Below are 24,477 nucleotides of genomic sequence, written 5' to 3' on the forward strand. Positions count from 1 at the left end.
GAAGTGTTTATATTAGTGACATAACATTTCTCTAATAGCGCACCTACACCCATGAGAAGGCTGTCTTGGTACAGACAAATACATTAGGTATAGTCATTGTGCCAACTGGCATATCTCAGAAGATTGCAATAAATATAAGGACAGTATCACAAAAAAGCAGGACTGGGGGTTCTCTACTAATTTGACCTTAATCTAACTATCTTGTGGAACATTAGTTCACAAAAATTAGCTATATTAAGACTAAACTCTTATAAAACTTAACAAAGAATCAAACCTCTGAACCAGCTCAGGTTAAAAACTGTTTTTCATATACCTGTTTCTGTTGGAATTACACAGCTAGTATTAAGGACTATTTTTATTTTTATTTTTTAATAAAGTTGAAATGGTTTGTTATTTAGATTCACATTTCTTTATTTTTCCAGGAGAAACTGTATTCAACATGTATTACTCCCCTTTAACTCTCTGATGTTACTAGATGATGATTACCTTTGGACAATAAAGACTTTCTAAAGAAAACTTCCAAAGACCCCCAAGAACTTTTTTTTAACAATAAAAATGAAAAATTAAAGAAGTCTCTTTGAAGCAAACAGGGGTACTTGTGTGAGCAGTATGATGAGGAGTGTTCCTGTATGCCCCAGGTTTACAAAACCCATAAGTTTTGAATGTGAGGGTACATCTCTTTTGCTTAGTACACAGAGATTATTCTGTACATACAGAATACATACATCCCCTGAAAATGTATTCCTGTTTCCTGCTGCCAGATTCAGTAACTTGGTGTTTATATCTGTCAAGCCCACAGCAAGTGTAACTAAAACCAAATGGACTACTCACAAACTGACACAAAATGTTTTAGGATAAATGCTAACTGCAAAGGGGATATCTGTTGATATGAGGGATATGGGACATGAGTTGTAGGTAGTTATCACTACTCCTGCTCCTTTGTGCAGTTGTGACTTGGTAGGGGCCATCAGGGTGCTGGCTGTTGGCTGCCCTGGGGTCCTTGCTTCCAAAACAAACTGTGTGACCAGGGGCCAGAGAAAAGGACTGTTTCTAAGCTCTGCAGAAGAGGCATTTAAGGGAACTACAGGAGCTACAAGAAAGGAAGATATTAATTGCTTGTTATACTCATTTATTCTTGTTTTGAGGAATCGTGTTTGTTTATTAAATCCCACATGACTGAACATGAAAGCTGGTAGCTTGATTTTCAATTAGGTGGGATCTGCAGCAGTCTCTACCCCAAGGCTTTGAGTCATTATATTGCACACACTTGCTGACACTGCTCAGCATTTCTACACTTCACTTTCCACAGACACAACGCTCCTCAAGCTGCCAGGCAGGACAAAACAATATGCTGCCTGAAGGATATTATTCACTCAATACTGCTGCTCGTGGAGGAGGTGGTGCTGGAGCCAGTGCTCTAATAATTCTTCCCAGGATAGCCAGAGGAATTCTAGGTAAGCAGATGTAAATCTGCACATGCCCAGGAAGCCTGTCTAAGGGGAAGACTTTGAGCTTTGATTTTACATAAGCATAGTACATTTTACACATGTGAAAGACATGAACATGGTGCCAAAAGTACCTGGTAGTTTTTAATGAATAAGAAAGTATCAAGATAATTAGCAAGTTCTGCATACACCAGTTAGGGAGGCAGTTAGGGAGTCTGTTATTTACACATTCCTCTGTTCCCATGCATTTTAAAGGAAACAGCACATTTAAAACCAAATGCTCTGTTCAATGTATAAGGCCAACGGCTTCAAAATTGAACTATTTTATGTAAAAGGTATTTGGAAGGGTTATTCAATAGTTAGTGTGGTTCCGTGGGTCTGTTCTGCTCCTTGCCTGCCGGCAGCGCAGGTCGGAGCAGAGGGAGGCGGCCGGCTGGAAGGCGGCAGAGCGGAGGCTCCAGGCCGGGCGGCTGCGCTCGCCGCGCTCGGGCTCGCCACCAGTAGGTGGAGCTGCCACGTCAGGTGCTGCGGGCTGGGCTCGTCACTGCGCCCCTGCATCCCCTCCCCGGCCCCCCTGCGCAGAATAAGCTGTTTTCTCATATATGTTGGGTACCATAGAGTGACTGAGAACAGGAAGCGGAGGCAGAAGCAGAGAGCATTCTGGAAAGGTCTCTGTGTTTTCCATCGAGAATACAGAAATTGTGATCAATTAGTAAGGCTTTGTGGATGGAAATCTGGACTGTTTCAGGAGGAGACATGTATTACACTATTTTTGGATGCTGGGCTTTGCAGTGATTTTTCATTCTCTTTCAATCAGGTAAGCTGGCAAAACGTTTAATTTTACCCATAATCAATCATGGCAACATGGTCTTTTCCACATTTTGGAATTGGATTTTTCCCTCTGGTTTGCTGTTAAGATAGAGTCAAAGATGGTACGGGGAATTCAAAGCCATTTTGTACTGATGATTGTGATGATGGTGTGATTTTTTTTCTTTTTAACCCCGTTAAGTCTGATATCTGGTCTCTTAATGTGATGTTGTAATGCCGTAGTCTTCCTCACAAAATCAGATCATTTTGTAATCAAGGTGTACAGCATTAATTCCAAGCATTTTATAGAAGTGACCTTGTTTCCTAGGAAGCAAAATCTGGTGATATTCAGACTCACGATTCTGATGATTCAGGGATAAAATCTACGCTGTTTTATATATATGTAGTTTATATATGGTGGTATTTGAATAAATTCCCTTATTAGCTAAATTTTGTAAAAAAATACAGGGAAATATTTTCTTTCTGTGCCATTTTTTTTCATGGTTGTGTGTAGGAGAGAATGGACTCACCGACTGTTTATTAAGCAGAGGTCCACAACAAATGTGTAGTTCACATTTTGTCTGTATTATTACTGTCAAGCTTAATATATACTTCTTAATAGGGCTGTTTGAAGATATCAACACAAGTATTATTATATTTCTTCATTTCATTGTCCATTCATCTATTGTCTCGTTCATTGTTACCATAATAATTAAAGCTGTCAGTTATTAAAGGTAAAAGGAAAATATCTCCTGAAGATCACTTTGATATGTGAATTCTTTTTTTGAATAGTGGTTCTACAGATACATATAGACATTAGAGATGCATATGTTATATTAGTATTGATTTGGAAATTATTCCGAAAGAAAACAGTAGGAAAAAAATTGCCTTAAAAAAAAGCCCATACAGCAGAATAAGGAGCCCACAATTTATAAATCACCTCCTCAATGCATATATATAAAAAAAGCAAGATTGGCTCTCAGGTGGTATTCAGAGTAGAAAGCAAGGCCTGTACCTGAAGTAATGATGTGAAAGAAAGAAGTTTTTAATTTGTATTCTTTATGGTGCTTGGGGGTATCCTTGTTTAACTCCAAGATAAATAATCAGTAATAATGATGCTTGTTTTAGAAATACATCACGTTTGTGCTTTCATAATTGACTTGTCAAGAAAACAGTTTCAGAAGGGACTTTTAAACTCTAACAGTTTAATATTTAATATTTACTCTCTTGCACATCTCCATTTTGGAATGGAAGGTTGTTAAAGACAAGAATGTGAGTTGCTGCAGTAATTTGAAGCTTCATAGCACCTGTTAAACAGATATGTTGTTTAATAGGCTGTGATATTTACAGAAATGATGCTTGTGTTGTCAGTTTACAATTTTTCTCTCAATGAGCAGACGTTAGGTCTGATTTTATGAGCTCTGTTCATAAAGGTCAGTATTGCAAAATTCTGTATAGGTAATACTAGATGTTAGCAAAGAAAGACTATTTTACATTTTTAGTGAAGAACATGAAACAATTCCCCTCTGCTCTCTAAGGCTGTCAGAGTGATAGTTTGGTCATTTCTGTATATTATCAGGTAACCTGGAGTGGGAAGTATCAAGGGAAAGAAAAAAATCATAAAAAGTAGGGTGTGTTTAATCAATATACTGGTGACACCTTTCATGCTTTCACCTCTTTTTCTTCAGAGATGGCATTAGATGAGTTAGCTTTTACCTTATGAAGATTAGGTATGGAGAGAAATTTATTTGCCCTCAAAAGAGCAAGGATTTTTGAAGAAAAAAAAATAGTGGGATGTAAGATAGAACTTTCTGACTGATGATACCCATTTCCTTCTGCTGCTCCCATCTCTGCCCAATATAATTTGTTGTGTGTATGCCATGTACTAATGACATTACTGGAGTCCCACAACTTTTGATGAATCAGTGAAGAGCAGATACTAAAAGAGAGCTATGTACAAGGCAAGCAAGTTGTGACCTTGTTCTCTAAAGTACAAATCTTGGCCCCTTTTATCTATATGCTCTTCTTGCCATAAGGTGACAAAGGAAAAGAATTGCTTGAACTCTGCTTCAGTTAAACCTAAGGAGAATAAATGCAAGTTTCTGATATTTGGTACTTTATTTGTATATTTTCTGAATTCTGACAGTGATAATTGAAAGTAAGTTTCAGAAAGTTGCATTTACTCTGTTCTTTATCACAAAATTATATTTAGAAGTTAGAAATTTAATTTACAAAATTCTAGTTAGCTTATTTTCCACTCAGCATAACTCTTCTGTTTTGTTTTTTTATCTTACAGCTGTTAATCAGTAATATATACTGTTGCCATTTGCAAGATATATTGGTTTTTCATCCTCACTTGAATAAATAAATGGTTTAAAGCATCATAGTAAAATTGATGCCCTGCTTACACAACACTTGTACATGGTCTGAGCTGTGGTGTCAATCAGTCCATCAAATCAACTGCCAACCACTCTAAAAACCACCTGTAGGAAAAAGGCATCCTCTTGACTGGAAACCTGATATTATGCATTACATCTACTCCTGATTAAAATCTGTGAAGCACCTTGCAATGGCATGTCTAAGTTTGATATTTGACCAATAGGACTCCCATAGGACCTTGACACTGGAGCTGGCATCATACAACCTGTTCATCTGCTTTTAAATCAAAATTGTCTTTATGAAGAGCTGGAATCTCCTGTATATGACTGTGATAATGTTATTGCTTGACTTTCCTTGCCTTATGATGAGGTAAAGCCAGGAATAGGGATACGAGCAGCTCAGGCAGGGACTGCGATACTTGAAAATATAAATATAGAGTAGGTACAGCATATGCTCTTGAGTAACCATGTACTACTAATGTACTACCACTGTAATCCAAAATAGGAGTAAGCAAGTTAAATTCTAGGTCACAAAAGTATCCAGTTTCTCTTTTTTTCATTATGCAGCCCCAAATTATTTCTTCACATTACAAACAAACAAACACAACAAATCAACTAACAAAAGCAAAAAGCCCCGAAGATCCAAATCTCAAACAAAAAGGATCAGATAATCCACCCCAAAACAGTGATTTCAAATTGTTGCTAACAATCCCCATCTTGGTAACATCTTCTTACAAAAACTTGCTGCTGACTTACTCTATCAATTAAGACAGATCACAGAATATGTTTTACAGTAAAAAATACAACTAAAAAAGTTAATCTTTAATTAAAGAGCTTATGAGGCTTTTTCCCATGTAAAAGCTTAAGGAAAAGGTTATTTATGATCAGATTAATTATTTGTATGGTTAATAATTCTTTATTGCTATTGCTCTTTTTTTGACTGAGTAGTTTTACTTAGGTAAGTGCAATCATGGAGCTACCCATGTGCACAGGTCTCTTTTTCAAGCTGGAATTGTTTTTCCTGCTACTTCTTTGGGTCAAAGTTGTGGATGTCATATACCCTTATCATATGGTCCCATTTTGAATATGCATATATTGAGTGTATAGTCCATATGCATGGATCTGGCACATGCCAGATGTATCAATTGCACAGATGATGTACCTGCTCAGCAGGGCTGCAGTTTCACAGGTGCTGAAGTTACTGTGTGTGTGTATAGATCAGCTGAGGAGAACAGACAGCTGACTCCCTGTCCGTGAGACACATCAGGCACATCCTCACATTTCTCTACAAGATTTCCTCAATGAATGCAATGAGGCACACTGGTAAATCTGAGAGGATATCACAGATTCCATAAAGGAAAATGGCTGGGATGAGCATCAGGACTACTGGTTCTGTGATCTCCTTTACCATACATACCCATTGTAACCACACAACAGGAGGATCTTGGGATAAGTATACGTTGCAGGAAATTTCCATTTATAGATTATTTATACCTAAATTAGATGTTGCTTATTTAATTTTAAAGCCCTCCTTTTCAGTGTGGAGAGGATCAACGTTCATGATCTTTTAGCATAATTTATTTTAAGAACAATGTGAAGCAAGAAACTTCCTTTATCTGCTTAACCATAAAATATTATTATGTATGATTATATAGGATTCTAGAAAGTTGGAAGTTTGTGTTCAAATCATTATAGAAATGCAGATGAAAAAGTAAACGAGGAAATGAAATGTTCACAGGAAAAATAGATCCTTTTATGTAGGGCAACATAGCACTGTGTGGCCTGGCTACTGTATTAATGAAGGGAAAGTCTGTCACCATTTCTCATAAATTATGTCCTTTCACTGCCTGGTAGTCTGGGAATAGAAGCAGAAATTTTTTTAGTCCATGTAGCCTGAATTTGGGGCCACATGTTCCCATTTCTTGCCTGCCTAGATTTGCATATCCTGAAAACTCTGTCCTTTCTTAAGCATTATTGTACTATCTTTTAATGTTTGGACACACTAAGGAATTCCAAATTTGTGTTGGTTAAAAACATACTCATAGGAATCTAAATTTCTTGGTCCAGTTTTAAATACGTCCAAACACAAAGTTTTCAGATGTTAAATGAATGTGCTTTCTTGACAAACAACTCTCATTGCCTTCTCAAAAGCCAGTGACAGAGGACAACTGTGTAACTGTAACAAGACTCTGATACAAAAATATTTTTATCCCTTTTTATAAATATTTGAGATATATGTGTGACAGTCTTGGAAACCTGAATGTGTATTCATCTGTGTCCCACCTAAAAATGCAGGCTTTTTTTCTCAGATGCAATTAACATGTTACCAACTTGACTTCCTTAAATTCCATGAATTTCTCCACAATTATTACTATCAAGAACATTTACTTTTGAATGCATGTGTTCTTGTGCAGTGGCTAAATAGTAAGGATAAAACTGCTAGACTACAAACTTAGGATATTAAGCCAAAGGAATGAAGGCTCCCTATATATTTTAGCAAAGTTGACCTAACTTCACAGTGGCACTCAGGGATAGACAGATAGAAAATTATTCTTATTTTCAGTAGATATTCCATTGAAAAGCACACTTTAAGAAAAATAATGCTCTGCATCTAAGATGTGTGATAACTTTTACATTACATAGAGGGCACTTCTAAATGATGAGTGAAGGTATACACCTAACTTACACTCTTGCACCTTATCAAGGAGCAAAATAAATTTCCCTCATCACAAACAGCTTTGAATCATTAAAAAAAATTCTTTATGTTTATTCTTACTTAATAGCTCAATAATCTTCAAAACTTGTTTGTGACAAGAAGAAGGCAAAAGTACTAGACTTTACGGTTAGAAAGGCAATCAGTAACGATATTTTAATATCTGAGTGGTGTAAAATTGATGACTGAAATAAGTAGGCAATTTCAAAAGGTCCCAAGAGTCCAAGGTCAGATTGAACTGAAGGAGGGCAGTCCTAATGTTTACTGTCATTTAAATGAAATGTCTAAAGAAAAGCCTGTCACTGATATTTAAAGCCAAAATGCTCGCATGAAGACACTTTTGTCTCTGACCTGAGACAAAAGTTCTGACCAAAATCAATATAAATAAAATTCAACCAGTATTATGAAGGAATGTCTTACCTACTGAGTGAAGGTGTAACTGAGCATTAAAGGAGTCTTCCTGAAAGGATTTTGCTAACACCATTTTAAGTTACTTGACATGTATTTCCTACAAATCAATTTGTTTAGTTAGTATTATAATAGGTAGAGTACTAGAATTCTAGTACCTGCTACAGCACTAGCTATCATTCCATAGCACATATCACTTAGAGCTATAGGCCTCTAATTAGTATACTATTTTTTAATATATTGAAATTTCAACATTATAAGAGAGAACTTTTAGAGAGATGGTAGAACTTGTAACTTATAGGCTTTGCACCTTTAGATTTGTTACATGCAGGTAGAGACTAGATGTAAGTCATACTTCCATACTCCATTTGGAAAACATTCCAGAATTAAGGCTTGATTATATTTTATTAGACAATTCCATGACACCTGAATAAATGCCTTGGAGAAATCCATGTGCATCTTTCATATGCTGTATTAAACCTTGGGTATAAAGCACTCTATTTTCATGTTGACTTTATGTGTGTTTTCTTCCTGGTATAGTAATGATCATATTCAGCCAAGGACTCTGTGTGAGCCTCTCAAACAGAAGTTCCAATTTTTCCCCTTTGGTTTCCTAGACAACTGTCAAATTCCAAATACAGTTCATTAATCTTGTTTTATACGAAGTTTATTCTTTCATATTTTTTATTGACTTGTTTCTGCAGCATAGTAAGACTAGGAAAGCAAGTGTTTCAGCTGCATGGTTCTTACCAATTCAATTAATTTTCCTAGTTTAGTTTGTTTCTTTTTTCTGAAATTCATAAACAATGTTTTCTGTTGCAAATGCATTTTTGTAAGATTCCCTAAAAAAATTTAGAAAAGAATACTACTTTACAAACAGAGCTTTCTATTTCTTTTATACAGCAAAATCAATATTGTGATGTATTTAGATATTGCTCACTGAAGTTTTATTGGGACATCATCACTGGCGTATTGTCCTATAATGATCTTTATAGCAAAATCTCATTTTGAATAACCCCATTTCTTTCTTTTCCAGTTTATCATTACATTGGGAGCTAAAGAGCATGAGGATATAGTTTGAAACATTCTTTGAAGTAATGTTATGTCTCAGAATTTGAAACATATTCTAACCAGTTTTAGATTATATGCTTGTGCTATATATGCAGAAGAGTTCAGGAAGGAGCCCTACATGAAAGAATCTATGTAATTTGTCAATCAGGAATCACTTCTGACTAGGCCTGAGATTTTACCCATGATTCTTCTTGGAAGTTTTGCTGTAACTACCACTTATTAGTACAGTATAACCATGATGCATAGAGGTAGAGACAAGGTTGGGGTCACATGTGAAAAAGGGTTCACTGACTTGTGCTTTAATTGAAAATACCGATTTGTTGAAATTACCTGCTCTTCTAGTGTTATTAATAATTCTCACATTAAAAATGAATTCCTCAGCATTTTGCAAACTGGCAGATATTTTACAACTGGAGAGAAGTTACACTCCCTTTTTTGAAAATAAATGCCTTATGAATGTTTAGTATTAGTGATTGTTCTTTTATTAGGAACCTCTAGAATCTCTTACATATTATTTTGAAACTTGTGAGCAGAAACACTTAAACATTTTGTTGTATCTGACCATGAGATCAAATTTCAGCCACAGTGCTGCTTGAGAGGCAGAATCCAGATGCACCCAATAGTCAAAGGGATTGGGAAGTCCTGTCTGTACCCCTAGGGAAAGCTGCATTCAGTGTAAAATATGTGTTGGTGGATAAGTATCAATGGTGGCAGAGTCATGATTCCCTGAGGTCAGTTCTTGAGACACAGCTTTCAGATGTCTTCAGTGGAGCCTCTCCAGCAGTGACTCACCACAGCAAAATGTGCTGAATCAGTGCTTCACTCAAAATGACCAAGGCATTGAGAATTTGCTCTTAGCCATCATTGGAATGAGTTTATGTTACATTATTAAACAATGGAAGCTCTAATTATGTTAACACTTATTGTATATTTGGGAAAATGCAATTCTAGATTGATAGGAAATAGTACCAGAAAAATTCTAGGTTAGTTTTTGAAATATTTTCTCTGTACTTGCAGTACTTGGAGATCCTCTGTCTTTAAGAGTAAAAGAAGCAGTGATCTAAAAGAAAGCTTTCACTTTTTGTTTTCCCACCTTTTGTGTTCTCTCTGACCTGATCTGTGTCTACTCAGATTTTCTTTATTTTATCTACAGAGTTTCTACTGTGGCTGTTCATGCTCACTGTATTTGGAGAAAAGTATTATTAAGAGCTGCTTTCACAAGAGCAGAGACCTAAAAGAGAGGGATGTGTTCTTCTTTTCTTCTCTAGGAGTAAAAGCAAAATAACAATATAAAACAGTAAAAAAAAAGCCAGAGGTATATCTAGATGACATATCTAAATGACAATAAATGTCTTAAAGACAGCTCATCTGAATCTCAATGGCTGAAGACGAATATGTGTAAGATGTAAGTAGACACTTTAAATTTAATGAACTGGATACCCAGATTATTAAAGACTGAAGAACACATGGCCAACCTTTGGTCAGCTCTTGTAATGATGCAAATAATTTATACTGAAGAACCTGAAGATACTGTGTTTTTCTGGTATTATATTACTTAGCAGGGAAGAAAAATTTTATTGCACAAAGAAAAGCATTCGTACCAACAATCTCTATAATAGATAACTTGAAGAAGTACCCATATGTTCATGCAAATATAGAATTAATTAACTTCCATGCTTGCTTAAAGACAGTAAATCCATTGGGAGTAATGACACACTGTTCAGTTCCCAAAATGACAGGTGAGAACACTCCTGTTGGTCTGGGAACTACCGTCTACCATGTCTTACTCCATGTCTACCAAAAACTGTTCTAGTGATGCAGTAATTCCAACAAGGCCCATTTTTCCCTTTTACTGAAAGCATGCAGGTAAAAGATGAGGTGGAGTCTTTGAAATGCACACTTAAAGAATATTCTTAAAGTACTTTTGTTCTGTATTAGGTTTTGTGACATAACTAATTTTCAATCCTGTTTTTCTTACTTCTCAGTGCTCTTAGGCTGGAAAAATATGTCTATCTGAATATGTAGACTTACCCTTGTCTACTGTAATTAATTTTTGAGAAGCTTTGGACACAGGAACAAAGAATGAGAAAGTCTTGAAGGAACTGCAGTCTTGAAGACACTTCAGGTCCCAAGGAGAAGCCTTCCTTGCCAATTCATTTTCTGGCAGAAATGCAGCCTTTTTCTTTTCACATTAGCAAAACATGCAGAGGTTAAATTCTGAGATTTGGCATTTCTTAGAAAAATAAAGGTAAGACTGTCTTTTCTTCTCTGCCAGAAATAATGTTTCACTGCCAAAAATGGCTAGTTGATATTCTGCTACATATCTTCACTAAAATACCAGTGGGAAAATGAAATTAACACCTTTATGAGGTTCAGCTATAGAAATTTGTGTTAAATATATCGTATCTATTTTTCGTTAGAATTTAAGGATCTCTGATGCTGGAAGGTATTTGCAAAATGTTGATTAGAGTAAAATATTCCAATTAGACTGATGGACTAAGACCCTTCCTCTTCCTCTTTAATTGCATATGGTTTTCAATTGTCCTTCTTCAGGTTTCTCCAATACTTCAAGTATTGACACTTGATCTCTTTTCACACATTCTCAGAGGCAACTCATGATGTTAAAGAAAATACAGGGCAGGCTTACATTTAAAAAATTCCTAGAGGTTTCGGTCAACTTTATCTATAAGATAAATGGGTCAGATAATTTATTTTGGGAGTTCTACAACTTGCAGGTAGGTATCTAAAGGAATTCAGATTTATTCCTTTACATAATCTATCAATTTTTGATTATTAAGAACTAAGATAAGAAATAAGAACTAATTAATTCAAAAGCAAATGTTGGAGAGAGGTCGCAGGAAGTGTTTTCTTTGGCTGAGGGTGGGGTTCTTAAGGTTTAGTTAATGCACTTTCACACCTAATTTAGAGTCATTACTGAGAACATGAAATAAGATTGCATGTAGTACCCCTGAAGCAATTGAAGCTTTTACTACATATACTATTCTTTGCCAGGTTTCCACCTATTTTAAATCACCCCATTCTAAATTATTTTAAAGCAAGTTTTTATTAAGGAATATTAATTGATTTCATATTCTCATAACAAGTATTTTTGTCTTCTGGTATTTATTAATTTTATTAATAAACACCTGGCATAGATTTAATTATTTTTTATTTTTATTTTAAATAGTTATGTAACACTAATGCCTATAGGCTACTGAGGCTGACTGCAAAATTACAGACAAAAATACAAAATACAAATACAGTCATTGCCACAGATAAATTATAATCTAAAAATTTACACAATGGATCAATAATAAATGTTGAACTTAATGGAAAAAAGGAAAACAAATCCTATGTATTCATCAGGGAGGACCTATAAAAACAAATTGTTAAAGTTTTAATTACTAGATTAGAGTTTAAAGAGGCAGGTTCTGACCAGGTGCTAAGTTCTGAAGCTGTTTTCACCTTTGAGGAAATCACTCCTTTCCTTGAAATACCTATTTTTATGAAGCCAACTTTCATGTATTCCTTGCCTTAGGACCCACGGCTAATTTTAACTGAATGTCTCTTCGGATATCTCAAAGAAATCTGCATTGCATTGCATTTACCACTGTGAAATACAGCAGTGACATTTTGAGTCTCTTTTGATCTTTTTTGTCATTTCATTTTTTACTAGAATATTTTAAAGCAGTAAAAAATAGGGTAAATATGCCAAGATAAATGGTAAACAATGGTAAATGTCAATTATGAAAAGATAATGATCTGTAACTTAAAAAAGTATTTCAGACCACATTTTTCTTCATGAAATTATTCTCTGTATACAAAAGCCATGAAAAATTTCAATAAAAATATTTAATTTTAGTTCTTCTCACAAGAAACTAATATTTACCTATCCTTTTCTTTCTTGAACAAACTGAAGGAAGCATTTCCTGATTTGGAATTTGATCAGAGAACAGTAATTTAACTGTAATTTACCTTCACTTCCAGAAAAATCAATACCTGAATTTTGTAAAGCAACGTCCCAAACACTATGAGAGGGAGCTAAGATGACTCATTTTTTCAGACTGTCCCAGCATATGCTCTCTTGTATCTCTTTCCTCCTCGGGACAGTAGGAGCTTGAGTTGAGGTATTTTTCTGGTATCAGCACATAAGAGCTACACTTTTAATTTCTAAACAGCAGAAAGCAATTTCTAGCTGATGCTAGAGGTGGTGCCAATAGCCCTGCTGTTTCTGTCTGTCCCACTCTGGGAGACCCACCCTTTGATTTGGACTAATAGCTTTGCTTCCATTGAGACAGCTGCCCTTATTAACACTAGTGATTTAGAGAAAAGTTTTTAATCCAGGCTTTAGCATCTGAGAGGTTGTTGCAAGGCTTGGCACAGGGGAAGATACTAGTTCCAAATTACAGCTTCTCAAATAAAAGATTAGCATAAGAAAATTACGATAGCTGGTCATTTTACAGATTCCATTTGCTACTCATGCACTTGCTCCAAGCCTAATCAACTGTTACAGTTTTAATAGAATGAAAATCTCAGTAGTCAGCTTTTTCAAGGTTTTAGCAGGCAGTACTTTAAAGGGAGAAAACCCCAGCAAGATTTGCTATTTCTCCACCTTGAAAACCTTGAAGGGTGTATGTGCAGTTTCATGCAAAATGCAGATAACCTGTTAGATAACCTGAAGATTTGAATAAACAATCATGGTATCTACCTGGTACTTCTCTTGGTACTTTCACTTTTACCATTTGCCCTATTTAAGAGATCATAAAAATAGATACCTTCAGGCCACTTCTTCTGGCTTTTTCAGAGATACAGAAAAATTAATTTGACATTGTTAGCAAAGATATTTTACTTACTTTCTGACTCATCTTCTGTAAATGAAGAGAAGATTACTATATTAAAAATAAAATTTAAAGTTATCTGTGAATATATATTACATATCCACAGATAACTAGCTGTTATATATATGGGGACATATATATATGTCCACAATATAACTAGCTGAAATATGTATAAAATTAAAAACATATATGTACTGTTTATTGCTCCATCTTATTATTTAAAGGTAGGGGCTGAAGGAAGACTGGAGAAGGACTTACAGAATGCAATGCTCAATTACAACTAAATTGCAAAAGCATGTCTTTAATAAAGGGGAACTTCATTTTTCTAATGAAATGTATTAAATTACAGAGCATTACATATATGATATATAAACCAGAATTGCATTTCAAAGACTTGAAACTCTCTTTGCTGATCAGCAGAAGGTACTGAGGGGCCTGGACCACATGTAGTTTTGAGACTCTTTCTTTAAAAATTGTTTTTTTAATGACAGTTTTTCTGAATTATTACATATACAGAATATCTGAATTCTGCCTAATATAATTCATGTCTTGGCTGTTTATTTACCAGATAACAAGCAATTTTAAAACTAGTGAAGGAAGGAGAGGGAAGCTATCACTAACAAATGAGCAGTTTATGAATCAAGGATTGCAAAGAGCTTGTTTAGGGCTCAGTACAGGCAACAGCACAACTTCTGTTTAATTGTTCTATTAAATTAATGCATGTAGAGAAACTGTAATCAGATACATATTTCTGTGTTGTTATGTTAAGCTTTGTAACTTAAATTAAAATGCTTGGGGCATATTTAGTATAGGAAAAACCTTCTTGTGTAATAGCAGCAGCAAAGAAAAGATATAATTGCACTAGACAGTAGTGGAGGCAGGTCTCAAGTAATGTTTTTAACTCGTCAGGAAAACTTTTTTTTAGGGTATGTTTTTTTTCCCTGAAAAATACAGTGAATCCCTAAGTCTGCCAATACTTTCCCCAGTCAGTCATTGGCTCCTTTGTGGATTTCTAGAAATACAAATGCATATCCTTTAAGTGAGGACAATGCATTTTGTTACAGTATTCATAGCTGTAACTATTAATGGTGGAAAAGTAAACAAATGCATTGCGTTATAAAGACAAGAAATACACACTGATTACTTGATTTGGATGCATCTTTTGAGACTAGTTTCATAGAAAAAGCACCTAGAGTGACAAGTTGAATCACAGACCTGTAAAATGGGGAATAAATAAATGAATTATTCAGAAAGACCAAGGAGAAACCTCAGGCATCTTCATAGTTCATTAATCCTGCATGAGCAAAAGTAGTAATCAAAGGACTGTATCCAGAAAATGAGTGTGCTTTTAATTCTAAAAAGAAGGGACAATTTTGAGTTTAGGATCCTTTTAATTGGGAGTTACATTAATTTAAAAAAGGGATTAGCAAAGGCATCCATCTTGTACAAAGAAAAAAATAGTAGTGGAAATTTCATCATAGAAACCTATGATAAGGTTGCATGCTGGAGACTCTGGCTGATGTTATAATTTACTTTTTCCTTTTATATTGCATCTGTATGGCCACTCCAAGGTGTCTTTCATTCTGCACATTACATTCACTCATAGTTCTCCAGATATTCCTTTAGAGAAATTTTCTTCTTCGTGTCTAGAGTACAGAGTATTTTAATTCTGAATTTATGGTCAGATATCTTGGTTCTGGTCTTGTATTACTTATCTGCTTGGTGCTATAATCTACTGACTGAATTATTTTAGTGACCTCAGTGCTGATCATACACACTGATGGATGCTGTGTTGTGAACCCACTCCGGAGATTTAGACTTGAGGTGGCATAGGAACGTGAGTCCTTACCAATCATTGGATTGGTAATTCAGATTTAGGAGTATGCTGTTTTATTTCTCTCCTCTAGTTTCTTACTCTGGGTTTTTCAAGCACTTTTAACATCCCCTTCAGCCTTCACATATCTTATTTCATAAGATCATTACCATAGCACTTTGTGTATCTCTGTGTGTGTGGATTTCTACAAACTGCTTCAGACAGGCAAGAAGCTTTAGGAGAAGGACTATTGAATGCGTGCAAATGAGCAGAATATTACAATTCAAATTTAGATGTGGCACCTCCAGGATACATATGTTGCACATCCATGAAGTAATGCAGCAAAGGCTACATGGCTTCATGTAACAGAAAACATAATTAAATTAGTTAAGTATTGAAACTCACTCTTAAAATTAGTTCTCATAACTAACATTTTTACAACAGTATGCTGTAAACTGTTTCAAAGTAGACACCAAGTAAGGCTTTAATTTATTCCCTGGTGGCAGGACTCTTTAACCATATCTGCCTTCATTTTGCCATTCTCTCCCTCCAGCTATTCAAACCTCTCAACTATGCTGTACAGCACATCACTTTAAATAACTGATCCTGCTGCAGAAGGACTTGGAAGAGCGAAAAATAACACTGCTTTCAGTTGATGCACTGCAGGACTTCATAAAGAGACCTGCTGTACAGTAGAGAGTTCAATGCAGAGAGCAGGGAAAAACAGCATCATCCACCACTGGTACTAAAGCCATTCACAGTGAACCAGTCGTAGGTTTCGGATGAGTTTCAGTCTGAAATAGTACTATGACACTTGCCTTGCAAAGAATCAGAAGCAGCGTCTCTTCCCATATAGCCTTAATTATACATGCTGTTTACTTAAAAGGCCTGTGGTTTTGATTCACAGCTAACAGTCAATAAATGCAACCTAAGCTGCTCTGGGATCTAATATTAGCCTTCACCACAGTTAAGTGTCAGTAAGTAAGAATTATGCTTGTTCCTCCCATAATTCAGTTCCTGTCATTTAAACAGTTGTGCAAACCAGTTGTGCAAAATCTTTTAGTTTAATGAAAGTATTGATGTTTGTAAAGTTGTATAACTGATGCTTGAAAAAATATGGAGAGATAAAATTTATTAAGTTGTAGAATGTCGGTTTACAATTTTCAGCAGTATCTCAAAGAACATGCTTTAATACTTGCATTTAAAAAAAAAAGCTGTACTGTTAAAACACTTTTATCAGCAATTTTCTCTAAGTGGGAGTGTCCAAGGACACAGGCAAAGCAGTATCTGTGGGCAGAAAAAGAAATGTCTTTTTCTGGATCAGCAGGAAAAAGCTGAAAAATAATTTATTAAATATCAAAACAAATTCTGAGCATTTGCTTTTAACTGCCATTCAGCCTTGAAATATGCTGCTTCTATTTCTATTTAAGCCTGGAAAGAGTTTCTGACCAAATGTTGGGGTTTTTCATATTGGTACAATCTAGCTTGCCTAAATTATTTAATTTTCTTTTATAGGTGATTCTTATGCAAGAAGCTAAAAGTAATTAAATTTGCAGGATGAAAACATGGCACAGGCACTGCTGGTACCACCTGGACCTGAAAGCTTCCGCTATTTTACTAGAGATTCTCTCGCAGCTATTGAAAAGCGTTCTGCAGAAGAAAAATCTAAAAAGCCCAAGCAAGAACATACAGATGATGATGATGAAAATGGTCCAAAACCAAACAGTGACTTGGAGGCAGGAAAGACACTGCCATTTATTTATGGTGACATACCTCCAGGAATGGTGTCTGAACCTTTGGAAGACCTGGACCCATATTATATCAATAAAAAAGTGAGTGAATTAAGTTTTGCACAAAATAGAATATAACTTTATACACTAGAAAAGCTTAATCACAAAATATGATGGTTAGAACTATCAATCTGCTAAATATCCAGAACCATCCTTTTATTTAACAGAACTGATTTATGCTCTTCCATATTGTGACTGCTTAAATTCTCTTGAGTTACTTGCTATTTACTTCATTGTAAGGAAGATGTGTCTTCCTTGATCTTGCCTGAACTTGAGCACAGAATGAATTTGTTTTATTACAATGTAATAGTAAGACTGGATATGACAAAAGAGATGTTCTAAGCTTGGTTTTGCAATTGAAATAGTTGTAGATAACAAGATAGCATCCGCTCAAGTTAGTGAAATAGAGGACTGTAACCATATTGTTTGTTTCTGTATAGCTATAGAACATATGCAAACATACATATTAAATATTTTTATCTCTATACATGTAGCATATAGAGATTCTGTAAATGTTGGCTCATATGAAACTACCACAATGCAAACTATTGCTTGAGGTGCTTGGTTTTTTTATGATAGATCTCTACTGCAGAGCTGTCAATTAGAAGTCTCCAGAAGACCATGGAAAAGTTCGTTTTTGAGGAATGAATTGAAAAAAAGACATTTTTGGTGTTCTGAAGAGTTTTCATACAGAAAGACCAGAGCAAAGAGTTATGAAATTAAAGCAATGTATCTAAGTTACGTGTGTGAATGCAACATATGCAAACTCCTAATAGAGGTGCATTTTCCCTTCCAATTTGCACAGACATACACAATCTTCCTTTTCACATGATCCCCAAATCAGGGACTCAGAGATAGAAAAGGTAGTTCGAACAGATCCATTCAAGTAAAAAGTTTGACTTTTTACAAGTCAGGATCTGCAGTAGAATGTATGGGCTTTGGTCTTGTAGCAATGATGCTTACAATTGGAAGCGGACAGGTGTTATTTGAGTTAAGAGAAAGACAAGGAAAAAACAAGTATATTTCCACAGCTGGGATTAGTTGTAGTCTGTTTTAAAATCCTCCAGGGTCTGAAATAGTCCAACCTGGGAACAAGTAAAAGTACCTTAGGTCCTGCATTGATTAGAGAAAGTACGGGTGGCAGTTAAAGCCAGTTTTCCTCTATGCTCTTGTTTATTTCTGTGTGCTCCTTTAGCAGCATCAAGAGGTTCTCTCAGTTTCTGATAGACTGCAAAGTGTTGTGGGTGAGGAGAGTGAAGGAAGATGAGCATCCCTAAATTAAAAAATGCAGGTGTTTTATGAAGTACTTGGGACTATCTTTTCCCTCTCTGAAACAGAAAGAACTGGACACAGTTGCTCTCTTGATGGCTTGAAGCTTTCCAGGCTGTCATCAAGATAAGAAATTTGATCTTGAGCCACTATAAAAAAATCAAGGCATAAAATACTTTAAACTCCAAGGAAACATTTTTTTGCTAGAAAAAAATGATGCAAATAATACTGCCACTTTTGTGGCTAAATTTGCGGTTGCCTTTGGTTTGTAAAACAGGTTTAAAAATTATGGCCTCATTAATGGGAACAGAAAATAAAGCAGAATCTATATGTAACTGCAAAACCTAACAGTTGCCAAAGTTAAATAAACAATGCTGTAGATAATACAAGTAAATACATTATTAAGTAAATGTAAAGAAATTAAAGTTCAAAGAAGTAGCATTGCCAAGGGTTATTTAAATTTATATGGTTTGGGTTATGACAACAGTTCCATGGAAATTCTTACAATATAATGTCAGTACGAAACCCTTTTGTCCACTTCCTGCAAAACTTCAGGAATAAAGTTGCATAAGTAAGTTCAGGGATAAAGTTGTCTGAACAAGTGAAGTTTCAGAAAGCCTGAGAAGTTCTGAAGTATAGTTTCTAACCTCCATTGATCAGAAAAAGTAGTCAGATTTTTTTGGAACAAAAGTGTAAAAGCTCACACTAATGATGGATTTCTTAGTATCTGAGAACAATTAGTAAACTGTAGGATCTTTAGTCACAAGTGTGTGACACCTGTGTTTATATTACGTAGCAGTATAATTATGCTCAACAGAAAACAAATGGACATTTTAAATCATGGTCTGGAATTAGTCATCCCTCCTCTGGTGTATATAGTAGAAACTACCCTTAATCATTGACTTGTCAGTGCAGAGGAAATCATATGTGAATTTAGTCTGTCTTCAGGCTCAGCTGCAGCAGTGACCTTGGGACAGGCAACATCTTGCTAGCATTTCCAGCTGGGTGAAGGACTCTAGGGCAGGGAGAAATGCCAAGGAGTGTGTGTCCCTTCTCTGCCACCCTCAGTGTTAGCTTGAGGTTTTTCTGTGAGCAGGCACCAGCAACACTCCTTTACCTATTTTCTTTCCTGCCGTGGAGTGGTTTACTTTCCTTCCCTGAGATTACTGTCCAAGGCAGTAAAGGCCACAGAGAGGGCAGAATTTTTCTGATCACAGCCAAGTTTTTACAGAGAATGGAAATCAACATGGAGAACAGTGATACTTTATAGCTCTGCTGAGAGTGTAACAAAGACTCTATTATGTTAACACAAAGTAGAGCCATTACCATCGACGAAGAGCAAAAGGAATGAAGAATAGTTATGTCCTGAAGAAATTTCAAGCAGAACCAAAGATGCAAGTAAACCTCATTCATAGATAAATACACTTAGGCAACGACTGCCCACAGAAAGAGAATAAACTGAACACAAACTATAGGTTTATTGGACCACGTTTTAAAAGATAATCACTAGTTAAATTTTCTGCTCACATATAGGGAAAGTAAGAGCACATTGTTAACAAGAAAACCAGATTTTTTTTTTAATTTTGTTGTCATAGGATGCCAAACCCTGGCATCTGTCTCACACTGCTCAGAACTATGTTAGCTGGCAATATATTAATAATTTTAATTTTTTCACATATATATATTTTAGAAGATGCATATAATTGATATTAATAGTATTTAAAATAGAAAATGAAACCAAATTTTTAAATTGTGAATGATTTGTAATGACAATTTCTCCTTATCACTATACATATGTGTGTATATAATTCTGTCAAGTATTTGTTCCAAGTACAAACTGGCATTGTCCTTTTGCTATTTTAATTTTGTTTGTGTTTGCTCACAAGGTGGAATACATTTGATAAATTTGAATCACTGTAATCAAAGACTTCATAAGAAATAAAATTGAAATATTTTAGTGGCAAAATCCTGCATTTTGCTTTTATTGATAAAGTGGTATTGTTTTTTGTAATTTCCACAAATTTTAATTACATCATATTTTAGTTCACATGCTGGAAAATTTTGCAAATTTGAGAATTGGCTGTGGAAGACTTACTCCATTGCATTAATAGAAATAAGTTATTTTTATACCACAGGTAGACATTAGAATGGAACTTGTACCTCTCAGGTGGTAAATGGAAATTTTTAGTAGGAGGTAAAGATATATATGTAGTCAACACTGTATTTTAATTTTTGTATTACTTTTTTTTTTTTGCAGACTTTCATAGTATTGAATAAAGGAAAAGCAATTTTCCGATTCAGTGCCACGTCTGCCTTGTATATTTTAACTCCTTTTAATCCCATCAGAAAAATTGCTATCAAGATTTTGGTACATTCATATCCTTTTTTCTAAATGTTGATTTAAGTGTTGCTATTTAAAAATACTTAATGACTGAAATAATACTTTTCATGTGGATGTACAAATTGTGTCCATGGGAGTGAACTATTCTAAAAAAATATATGTTGCTCACATTTAAAAAAGGAGCAATATCACATGTGAATTGCAGTATGATCTTCATCCCTGCTGAGAGAATTCTCTACTGAACCACCTAAATCTGTCAGAGTTTAAATATCAGGCTTTATATCTAAAAGGAGACCTGATCCATACTGAGCCCTGCAGCTAAGGCCACATTAGTAACAAACCATTGCACTTGAACATATCTAAGGTCACACTTTTAGCAAGACCAGTAGTACTATTCATGAACTAGACTCACTTAGCAAGGACAAAAGAGCATGGGTAAAGAGCAGCTTTTTCAGCATTGTGTTTTCAGCATTGGGATAGGTGTCCTATAAAGGATTTGGGACAAAGGAGAGTATTTTCAAATATACTTCAATAGCGTTCAAAGAAAAACTCAGGCCTAAACAACCAACCTCTGACTAAGGATCTTTTAGACTGATCCATCCAGCTGTATTAAATGAGTACATTTGGGTAGTCATTTCATGATTTACAGAGTTAAAGATATATTAAACTTCATTTAAAACCTGCTATAATTACAAAAGTATTGCATTTTTTTAATGGAAGCGCACTATATGCCAGATGACATACCATTTAAAATACATAAATTTATGTGCAAAGCTTTGGCTTTAGGCTTTAATTAGAGTGTGATGTTATTTGTACACATTTGTAAACACCTAATATTTTTAAGTTATTTCAGTGTTACAAAGCTGTCCTACTTTTTTGACTTATGTGCCTTAACTATAACCTACATTATTCAGCATGCTTATCATGTGCACTATTTTGACCAACTGCGTATTTATGACCATGAGTAACCCTCCAGACTGGACAAAGAATGTAGAGTAAGTTGAACATTTTTACTTCTTTATTTTTAGATCTTTGTTTTTGTGTGACTCCAAATAAGAAGCATTTATTAAAATGTGAATGCCAGAATGGACTTGTCCAGAGTCAGGAAGAATCAGATTCCATGAGATCATCAATATCTTTCCCGTTTCCTCCCGAACAACTTAAATGGTTTAAGAGTAACACCATGTTTGCTAAAATTATGCCTGAGGAATATCTGAACTTCTGCTGTGTAGTAAAAACAGGAGGTCTTGTCCTTGGATATTCTGAGCTGTAAATCAGACAGGGACCTACAGATGTGCATGTAAAATTGTGCATGTAAAATTGTTGCCATACCTTGCTTGAGTATCCATGATCTCATCACAGCGGGACTTTTATTGTGCCCTACTGGTTTGACCTCATAAGTGCCTGCCACAACAAGGACACATAATCCACAAACTGCAAGAAACTCAAACTGCTGAGGAAAGGGCCATACCTATGAAAGAGTAACAAAGAGCTGACCTAAATAAGGAATATTTCTCTTTCTTGTTCATGGTTGTAAATGCATATTTATTCTGTAACAAAATACAGATACATGTCTTCCTCTGAAATACTGTAGAATCATAGAATGGTTTGGGTTGGAAGGGATCTTAGAGATCATACAGTTCCAAACCCCTGGCATGCAGGGACACCTTCCACTAGGTCATGTTCCTCAAAGCCCTTTATGTTTTTATTTGAAATAATACTACTCATGGAAAACCTGCTTCTAATCACTTGTTGCTTCTTTCGTTCCCTCCTTTTCTCAAAAAGCCATTACTGGTTATTATTTATTTATTTCTCTGCACTAATGAACCTTACACTGAACCCTGTTTAGAAACCACTGCCCTTAACCCATTCCCAGTCAACAGTGATGATGGCTTGTTAGAGTTGCAGAGAGTCTGAAAGGAGAGCTGTAGGGTCTGTAGGTAGAGCTCCTTTATTCTGGAGGTCCACAGAGATCCATGTGGGTCTCAGGAAGTGCCTGCATTATGCTGGTTATAACTGACTATTCTATGTTGTTAAGTGAATAGCTGTTCCCACACCAGGTAAGCTGGTAATCATGCTCCCCACGTTTGAGAATAGCAGTCTGGGGATGCTTTCTTGTATTTGATGATTATTTATGAAATAAACATGTAATACAGGCATTAGTATAGTTATTATCCAGAATTGATTTTTACAAAACTCTCTGATTTAGACATAAAAAAATTCTTCAGTTTTTGTAACACTTAGACATCTACCTGATTTATGAATGCAAGCAAATAGGCAACCCTGTGAGTGCCAAAGAATGTACATATAAATATCAAAGTCTGAAATGTTTCCATAAATACTAGAATCAGAAATTATTTGTAAGTACAAGAACTGAGATTAAACCAACCTTTTAGAAAATTAGTAGCATATGTATCATGTTCAAATTTCAACAAAGACTGGACAGCAACTACAATATTTAGGGCAAGTGAAGTTAATAATTTACTCCTTTCACTTTGAAATACTTTTTCTTCTGAGTAATCTTTGCTAAAGAATGGTACTGTCTGTAAGTATGCAAAAATCCATTATTCCTGCTCTGATGATTTTCAGGTACACTTTCACTGGAATTTATACCTTTGAATCACTTATCAAAATTCTTGCAAGGGGCTTCTGCTTAGAAGGTTTTACTTTTCTGCGAGATCCATGGAACTGGCTTGACTTCAGTGTCATTTTAATGGCGTAAGTGGTTCAAGAACTTTTTAAGCTTTTAGGGCATGAAATTAGTGGTAAATATTATTGTAATAAATGTATTTACTTAAACATATTTAATTTTTGCAACCTTTGAAGCTTAGACACTGTATAACGCATTTTAGTATTCATAAATCAAAGTAAAATTCAGCAGAAACTGAAATGGAGTGTCAGCCACTAGTGTAATTACTGCTGAGGGACACTAATTTCATGGCCTACATTTTTCTGCTCACCAGAAATGAAGCCATCCCTTTGACTTCATGTTACCGTCCCATTACAAGCTAATTAGTTTAACTAGATGTTCAAATACAAATCAGTGAGTTTCACTCCAATGACATTTAAGAAAAAATGATCAAAACAATTATTAAAGTGAAATGTACTGAAGAGACAGGTAAATTTTGAAGTACGATTGCTAGTATTGCCACAGAGGTTTTGAAGACCCACATAATAGGTATAAGCTCTGCCTCAATTCTGAATAACTGTGATTTAATCCTACAGGTATGTAACAGAATTTGTAAACCTAGGCAATGTTTCAGCTCTTCGAACTTTCAGAGTATTGAGAGCTTTGAAAACTATTTCTGTAATTCCAGGTAAGAAGTAGTTGGTGTCAGGTGTTAGGCCCCTCGTATCTCCAACTGTTATTTGTGTGCTGTCATTGTGTTTGTGTGTGAACTCCCCTATTACAGATATGTGACAGAGTTTGTGGACCTGGGCAATGTCTCAGCGTTGAGAACATTCAGAGTTCTCCGAGCTTTGAAAACAATATCAGTCATTCCAGGTGAGAGCGAGGTTAAACACCGAGGCTGACTTTCGTTCCATTGAATTCACTTCCTGTGAGCATAAGTCTTGCTGTTTGCTGCTCATGTTGCCAAAAAAA

General features: G+C 35.3%; 1 protein-coding gene across 1 annotated transcript in view; it reads left to right on the forward strand.

The window, feature by feature from the left end:
• The first annotated feature begins 2,059 nt into the window (after positions 1-2,059).
• The window catches only part of LOC118688693 (sodium channel protein type 2 subunit alpha-like), a 66,030-nt gene continuing 43,612 nt past the window's right edge, over positions 2,060-24,477 (forward strand). Inside the window, exons 1-7 of the mRNA XM_054515485.1 lie at positions 2,060-2,262; positions 10,808-11,070; positions 16,989-17,305; positions 20,790-20,907; positions 21,778-21,868; positions 23,463-23,591; positions 24,287-24,378. Coding sequence (XP_054371460.1) covers positions 17,039-17,305; positions 20,790-20,907; positions 21,778-21,868; positions 23,463-23,591; positions 24,287-24,378 — 697 coding nt within the window. The 5' untranslated portion in view covers positions 2,060-2,262; positions 10,808-11,070; positions 16,989-17,038. The remainder of the gene's footprint in view (positions 2,263-10,807; positions 11,071-16,988; positions 17,306-20,789; positions 20,908-21,777; positions 21,869-23,462; positions 23,592-24,286; positions 24,379-24,477) is intronic.

The sequence above is a fragment of the Molothrus ater genome, chromosome 7 (assembly GCF_012460135.2).
Source record: "Molothrus ater isolate BHLD 08-10-18 breed brown headed cowbird chromosome 7, BPBGC_Mater_1.1, whole genome shotgun sequence".
NCBI classification, from domain to species: Eukaryota; Metazoa; Chordata; class Aves; order Passeriformes; family Icteridae; genus Molothrus; species Molothrus ater.